General features: G+C 41.0%; 1 protein-coding gene across 1 annotated transcript in view; it reads right to left on the minus strand.

The window, feature by feature from the left end:
- The window catches only part of Aox1 (aldehyde oxidase 1), a 77,719-nt gene that overhangs the window by 46,432 nt on the left and 22,982 nt on the right, over positions 1–8,305 (minus strand). The window contains exons 13-16 of the mRNA XM_008833326.3: positions 4,983–5,092; positions 3,571–3,755; positions 2,489–2,651; positions 430–522 (exon numbers count right to left, since the gene is read on the minus strand). Of these exons, the coding sequence (XP_008831548.1) occupies positions 430–522; positions 2,489–2,651; positions 3,571–3,755; positions 4,983–5,092 (551 nt within the window). The remainder of the gene's footprint in view (positions 1–429; positions 523–2,488; positions 2,652–3,570; positions 3,756–4,982; positions 5,093–8,305) is intronic.

Here is an 8,305-nt window from a genome sequence, read left to right on the forward strand (position 1 = left end):
AAATTTGCTCCTTAATAATTAGTAGATGTGAAAAACATTACCATTGGAATCTACCTGATGACTTTATATCATGCTCAGATACCAAGGAGCTCAGAAAGTAACTGATTGTGACTAGTAAAAATCAGATATATAGAGATTAGAAATGCATATGCAAACATCTTAGTGTTAATTGCATTAACTAGGGATCAATCTTCTGGCCTTGTTCATGCTAGGCCAGTGCTCAATCACTGAACTACACTGCCTGCCTGGTGGTGAAATGTTAATTAACATTGACAAAGGCTATGAATCATTGGAAGGGGAGCTCAGGACTATGAAGCTTGAGGGACACTGAGAAACAAGTAGGGACATCCAGGTGAGGGCACTGTAACCCAGTCTTTGAATTTAAACACAGACAGACAGACACACATAAACACACACACACCTACTAACCTGGTGGGTTAGCGTTCTCCAGTGATGTCTAGAATGCCAATCTTCTAAAGCACTCTTATGTCTGTCTGCCAGGCTAGGACAGTGACCTGGGTCCTGAAAAGAATAGGGTTAGATACTATGATCCTTAGCAAGCATACTCTGAGTCTAGCACTGTTTAAGTTATTGACCCTTTCAAAGCAACGGAAGTCCAAGCAACTTCCTGACCTTAGGACAGGAGCCCTGAAAGGTACATAGCCATCCACACAGTGTGATGAGGCACCTGAAATTAGCTCACTGTCACTGCCTCTGAGTTTCCTAAGATTATTTTCCAATAATTAGTAAGTTTTCTCAACATCATCTAGACAAGACGATTTCCTAATTTGGGGATGTTGACACCAATACGACAGGAAGATAGAGCTAAATAAAACAAAAAAGAGAAAACTCAAAGGAGGAAAGAGTTGGAACTGAAGCCCATCATAGTAAATGTGCCTGAAACTCCTGCCAAGCAGGCAGAAAGGGGTGCCACTGCCATCCCCCTGCAGAAGGATGCCTTTCAATCCCCAGAAAGAACATCCCTTAGAACCAGAGGAAATGGGCCAATGGCAAGTGATTTTTATACAAGACCTTTAACAATATATTTAATGATTTTATTTATTTATTTATTTATTTGTTTATTTATTTATTTAGGTCTTTTTGAGGCAGGATCTCCCTGTAGCCCTAGTTGGCCTGGAACTCACTATGTAGACCAGGCTGGCCTTGAACTCACAGAGATACACTTGCCTCTGCCTCCCAAGTGCTGAGACTAAAGGCATGTGCCACCACACACAGCTAATGATTATTTTTATAATTTAAATAATTTTAATAGAAAATGAAGCTAACAAAAGTTATTGTTTTTAATGAGCAGAAGTTAGATGGAAAGTGTAAGGCTAAAAGACAGACGTTTTAAATTAAATCATTTGATCCACCAAGAAATTGTATTGGTCTGTTATTCATTAGGAGTGTCTACAATTAGTTGTAACTTTTTACTTTAAATATATACATTATTTATTTTTATTTAATGTGTATGAGTGTTTTGCCTACATGTATGTGATTCACCTATGCATGTAATGCCCACAGAAGTCAGTAGAAGATATTGGATCCCCTAGAACTGGAGTTACAGATGATTGTTAGCCACCGTGTTGGTTCTGAGAACCAAATCCCAACAGTGCTCTTACCCACTGAGACATCTCTCAGCCCCCTAAGTTTTCACTTTTGATGACTTGGTTAAAAAGATGTCATTTAAATATGATTTGAAGCTTCTAGTCTCAAATTTTTTATTCTTATTTATTCCCGTCTGTACTGAGAAGATATTTCAACAGACATCCTATGAGAGGACTGTCTGTCTCCTTTAACGTTACCGTGTAAATTTCCATACTACACAGGGAGCTGTGGCTTCTAGCCTAGTTGGATTGGCTGTAATGTGAGGTTGTGAGGACTATAAGGCTCCAGTTTCCTTGAGGACCCAAAAATTTATTCAGAGAAATGCTTTCAGTTGTGTCTTCCCTAGGCAACAACCTTGCAACTGCCATAAGGGAAACCAGGCAAAGGAGTGCCTGCTTATTACCAGTGCTGTCACAGTGCCGCCACTTTAAGCAAGCCCTCTGAAGCACTGCGGAGCGTACTAAGACTTTTTCCTACAATGACCCACTTCGCAGCACTGTTGTGCACTGGCTGCCATCATCTCATGAGTGACAGAAATGAAGTTGAACCCAGAGAAGAAAGCCAAACACAAGAAAGTGGCTTACATGAGTAAGTGGAAAAAAAAACAAACAAACCTGAAACCATTAGCAAGTTTTCTCAGCATTATCCAGACAGATGAGAGGTCAGAGTAACTGAGTGATGCTTAAAAAATCCTGTGCAAGTCTTTGCTGTGTAATTCTTCCTCAAACTCACAGTCATCTGCAGACAGCCCACTGGAAGCCCACTAACACCATGTGCTTCTGATTTCTCATCTTTTGTATTCTACAACTCCTTAGGGGACTAAGTACCACAGTACTTTGGGGCAGTACAAGGAAAGCTAATATTTGCCATTTTCATTTACCATCTCCTTCAAAATCTGTGACACTTCCAGGTAGAACTTGAAGAGGAAGCTGATGATGAGGGTCCTCTTGAATTCCACCTTCCCACCTGGAGCTGAGCCTGGAAGGATGACTTCATCCAAAACCAGCCTGCATGCTGTATCCAGCATCTCTTCATTCCAAGGCCTGTGAGAAGCAAAGGAGGCGACTCAGCCTGGCCAGACCCGTTATATCTCACAGGTTCAACTAATAGGTAAGGCACATAGCTTGCTTATTGCTGGAAACAAAAGGGCAAGCTCCAGATCAGGCAGCCCAAGTTCAAGGTGTTCTACTACTGTCAAAGCACTTGGACTGGGTCCCACCACATTCTCATCCATCTAAAATCCTTAGTCCAGGAGTTACTGGCCCGTCATCCATCTATCACTAGGACATTTACTATATGCCAGATTCTGCTTTAAGTACTGTGTGTTTATTCACTTATTTAAGCCCCTCAGCTGCCATACCAAGTAAGTATGATTCTCATCTTTGACAGATGAGGAGGCTGAGGTATCACAAAGTTAAATAAACTGACTGAGTTCATGTAATTAATAGAGACTGAACTAAGATATTGAACAGTCTGACTAATTAAAGGTTTACAGCATGCTTTAAATCATGATTCATTATAAGTTCAACTAGTAAATTTTCCAAAGAAACATTAGCTATTAGTTTTATCAACTGATATAAAAAGTTGGTTAAACAAACGGAATAATTACTAATCGATTATCATATTACCTATTTTTCATCATGGTAAATTATTCCCTCCACAAAAAAAGAATGCAAATTCTTGCTATTCAGAATTGGTATTCTCTCTCTCTCTCTCTCTCTCTCTTTCTCTCTCTCTCTCTGACACACACACACACACAATTTGTGTGCTTACATACTTCAATACAGACAGACTATATAATGCTCACTTCTGAGTTTGCTAAAGTTGAGAAATGGAAATGATTATGAAATCTTGTTGGAATTTTCTGCCATTAACTGAGAGACACTAAACATTTTTCTTCTTAAAACTGCAGCTCTCCATAGGACAGTTTGTCACCTGAAGTCTAAGGACATGACGTCTTACCTTCCGATGAGTTTCTGGCAGGAATCCTTAGCACTGATGGTGGTTGGACCAACACCTCCATAAAAAATGGATAACTCCTTAATGATGCCATCTCTTTCTCCAAAAAGGACTCTCATTCCTGAATTAACAATTGCTAGTGCATTCTGTTGACGCTGGGCTTGTCGGAAGGCTGACACAAATTCCCACTGAAAGAAAAAATGGTGCACGTAGAACCACATTGAGTGACAACTACACACCGGGAGGTGTGTGTGTGTGTGTCCCCTCTCTTTAATCTCCAGGACTTCAGAATGTGGGGTATAAGGTGTTTAAGGGGATAGAGTTAAACGAGGTCACTAGTCAAGGCCCTAATCCAAATGCTTGGTGTCTTTTTTTTTTTTTTTTCTTTTTGAGACAGGGTCTCCCTGTAGTCCCAGCTGACCTGAACTCACTGTGTAGACCAGGCTGGCCTTGAACTCACAAAGATCCGCCTGCCTCTGCCTCCCAAGTGCTGGGATTAAAGGGATGCGCCACCACGCCCAGCCCTAGTTGGTATCTTTTTAAGGAAGAGGAAATTTGGACATAGATGTGAAAGATAAAAACCACAAGAAGGCAGAAGACAGACACCTACAGGTCAAGGGGCAGAGGTCTCAAAAGAAGAAACCAATCCCACTGACCGGCCCTAGTTGGTATCTTTTTAAGGAAGAGGAAATTAGGACATAGATGTGAAAGATAAAAACCACAAGAAGGCAGAAGCCTACAGGTCAAGGGGCAGAGGTCTCAAAAGAAGAAACCAATCCCACTGACATGTTGATATCAATGAATTCTAGCCTTGGAATCCTAGAAAATAAATCTTCATTGTTTAAGCCTCTGTGTATGTGGTTCTTTGGCCGCCCTGTAAACGATTACATCCTGTAGGCAGGCTTGATAATTCCCATTTTATAAATAAAGAACCCTAGACTTGGGATGATTCAGTAATTAATTCATTTTTGAAACCAGAACTTAGTCCTGAGTCTGACTCCAAAAACCTCTGCTTGCCTCCACTAAGTTTTGCTGCAAATGTAATTTTTTAAGCCTCTTTCAAACCTCAAGATCTAGGCAGAGGTATAGTATTTTTTATCTCATTTAAAGAAGACATTTGGTGGGACAAATAATCTTTTAAAATCTGTTAGAAAGTAATTTTCCAGTTTGAGACAGGGAAAGAAAGAGAAAGGTCTTTTGGTTCTAGAAATAGTGTGTGTGGGGGGTGTTTCTGCAGCAAGTGACCTGGTTAAAGTGACAACGCACAAGTCTTGAAACAGCGCCCTGTGAGTTCCTAAAGCAAACTTTCATCTCCTCTGCAATCACACGCCTTTCTTCTGAGCCCACTCATGCTGGGAGAAACAACCTATAGACACACAGATGGAACCAGGAAGTGGAAAGGAAAGGTCACTCACCTTCTTGGAGTAGGGGATGTTCACTGAGACCAAGACTTCCTGAGGCTTAAGATCCACACTGGGACACTTGCGAAGAAACTGCTCATTTAAAGGAATCTGTCGTTTCCCTTCTGCAGAAAGAAATGGCACATTCCTTGGAATCTTCAGTCTACCGAACAAACTTCCCAAACTTGGAAACAGTTCTACCAAATTCCCGAGGAAATGGGTTGTTGCAGGAAAGAAGTGCTCTTCTCTGAACGCATCCTGTGATGTTTCTTCTGGTCTAGCCCTGCCCCCTCTCTCTTTTCTGATCTGCTTGCTTGCAGGTAAAAACACCGAGAGGAGCCAGAGCTTCAAGCAGAACTGGGAGCTGAGCAGTCCCCCTCCCAACAGCACAATTCACTGAGCTTTGCTAGGAAGGAGTAGATATAGCATCGCTTTTGATATCTGACCAAGCCAATCTTCAGCATTTCATTCATTGTTTGCAACTAGAGCCCTAATATGTACAATAGTGGTAAATTAAAAATAAAAACAAAGGGCTGGAGAGCTGGTGCAGCCGTTAAAGGCTCAGGCTCACAACCATAAAAGACAAGAGTTCGGTTCCCAGCACCCACGCTTGTCTCCCCAGCTACCTTTGCCAGGCGAGTGGCACATGGCCCAGGCAGAGGCAGGTGGATCTCTGTGAGTTCAAGGCCAGTCTGGTCTACATAGTGAGTTCCAGGACAGCTGGGGCTACAGGGAGACCCTGTCTCAAAAAGACCAACAACAACAACAAAAACCCTTCAGTGAATCTGTACACCACGGAAGTATTATTTGTTTATACCTCCCCCCCCCACATCTAAAGAATTCTTTTTTTAATTTTAATTTTTTTTTAGTATTGGAGGCTGAAACAGTTTAAAGTCTTAACAAAATATAACTTGGGGATAAAAATCTCAGAAGGTTTGGTGTTTGAATTCTCTCATCCAACCTTATTTCTCAGGGCATGACTTTTTGCAAAGGAGTGTTATTTAAACTGAAAACTCTGAAACTTCCTTGAGATTTGGTAATTTAGATGATGTAAGGAGTAGATGTTTAACAATGTAGGTCACAGAAGCTAGCTTACATTTTTAAATGACCCCCCCCACAATGTTTGTAAAGGACCAATTAGAATTTCCTAACAATCATCAGATAAATTGGAGTAAGGGAGACAAAATTCTTGCATTGAGCTTCAAAAACAAAAGTCAAGTACATAAAAATAGCACAAAGCTCAGTCATTCTTCAACTAAAAACAACTTGTATGCAGGTCTTGAAGGTTATGAAGGAGGTCCTGAAGGCTAGATTCTTTAACCACTCCTGTCAAGCATGATGCTAAGTGCTTTAGATAATCTCCAAGTTCTCAGCTGCTTCAAGAGAACACAGTATGTCTGTGTCTTCTCTTCTGTAGGAAGATTATGGGTCCTTAAGTATGAGACCAGAACATAGCGTGGGAGCCAAACACCCCATTGCCACAGGAGAACATCTCCAAAAAAGGTGCCCAATAGCTCTCAGAGCGTATGGTTCTTGCCAATAATCAGCTCACACCTGGACATTAACCAATGCAAGCATGTTCAATGTAGGGTGAGCAAACAGCTAGCAGATGTGTCTAACCTGTGACCAAAGGTCACATGCATCCCAGGATAGGTGAGAATGCAGCTTAACACATTGACAGACAACATCATGTCTCAATGTCAAAATGTTGGTAGCCTTGATAGAGCAAGGTCTCAAGAAGAAACAGGAAGAGAGATTGGGAGATGGTACTAGGACCAGACTGACCAACTTTTCAGCCTCCAGAAAGGCATAGAAAATTGCTAATATGAAGGAAAATATAATTTCCTACCTTTCCATAGAGAAAATGAACAGATTGGGCTTAATAAGCCCCAAGTAGAAGCTGCCATTTACCTTTCGACAGCAAGTTGAGGGTACAGTTACCCACAGCCAGGAGGGGATTCAGATCTGAGTCCAGATGTCTGCTCACGATGTGGCCCCCTAAAGACTGTTGAAAATAGTTACTTTTACTTCTGTTGTGTAATTACAAAACCTAAGTGCTAAAATAAAGATTAAGCAAGGCTTTGGAGAGCTGTTCTTTTTGTCTGTTTTAAAGAACAAAAACAAGTCATCAACTACAGTCACCCAAGAGATGCATGCCAGAGTTTACTGTTGTCAAATACATACAGCCATGTTCCTGATCTGGAACCCAGCCAGAGTTCTCAGATGCTTCAGAAGAGCACAGTATGTCTGTGTCTTCTCTTCTGGGAGCTTCTGGACCACATCAGCCAGAATGTCTTTCACCTGATCCAGGCTGAGGCCAGCACCTAGTGTTATCCCTGAAATAAAGTCTTGTGTAAGATACACAATGTGATCATTCATGGCATCTAAATGTTAGACCAAAGCTATAGGCATAGACTCTTTCTATTGAATATATGTTGCTGTGCTTATTGGTGATGGTGGTGGTGATGACAGTGGTGATAATGGTGGTGGTAGAAGTGGTAGACGGGGAGCAGTAGGGATAATGATGCAGTCGGTGGTAGAGGCCCTGAAGGCTAGATTCTTTGAGCATTCATTCTATCAAGCATGATGAATATCTTAGATAATCTCCATTAATTAAAAAAAAACAAGAGCTATCAATTGGCTCTCCTTACAGCTGATAAAATTAAGATTTGGGTAAGTGAGCTTCTCACTGCCTTTAAATCAATAAATGAAAAGGCCCATCTGTAAGCTGCTTAATACAGAGACTTGCTTTGCTTGCTACTGTGTTTTGGAGCACAAAGACAGTGATCCATTCATCTTCATCTTTTGTTCAGCACTGGTATAGAACCTCCCTTGAACTGTTACAGTTCCCTGATACTGCAGCTAAAAAATGCTGACTATTCAGACAGCCTCTAACAGAACTTTAGGGAATTCTTCCTGGAGCCCATACCTTCTCCCCTGGATGTCATCATTCTTATCGAAAAGACTCTGTGTATTATGACCAGAAACAATTCTCTTTCTGTTGGTCTGCTAGACAAAGTTACTGAATTGATTAGAGTATTTAACCAAGAAAACAAAGACTTTAAGAACTCACCATCGCAGGCCTGGTTTACAACACTCAGTTCTTCAATTCTACCCGGAGAAATGATCACTGGGTGGAAGACACCTTTAAATTTTACTTCAGGCCCTAAAAATTTTAGGGGGGTGAGATTAGGATAAAAGGATGTTAACTACCCTTTTAATTTTGAAATTATTAAACTGATGTCCTTGGACATATAAAAGTTGTTCCTTTCTATTGGGCTACTTATTGCCAAACCATATGCAGAGACATGAATGGATTCTCATTAAACTTAGAGGAC

The sequence above is a fragment of the Nannospalax galili genome, unplaced genomic scaffold (genome assembly GCF_000622305.1).
Source record: "Nannospalax galili isolate Female #2095 unplaced genomic scaffold, S.galili_v1.0 scaffold610, whole genome shotgun sequence".
NCBI lineage: Eukaryota > Metazoa > Chordata > Mammalia > Rodentia > Spalacidae > Nannospalax > Nannospalax galili.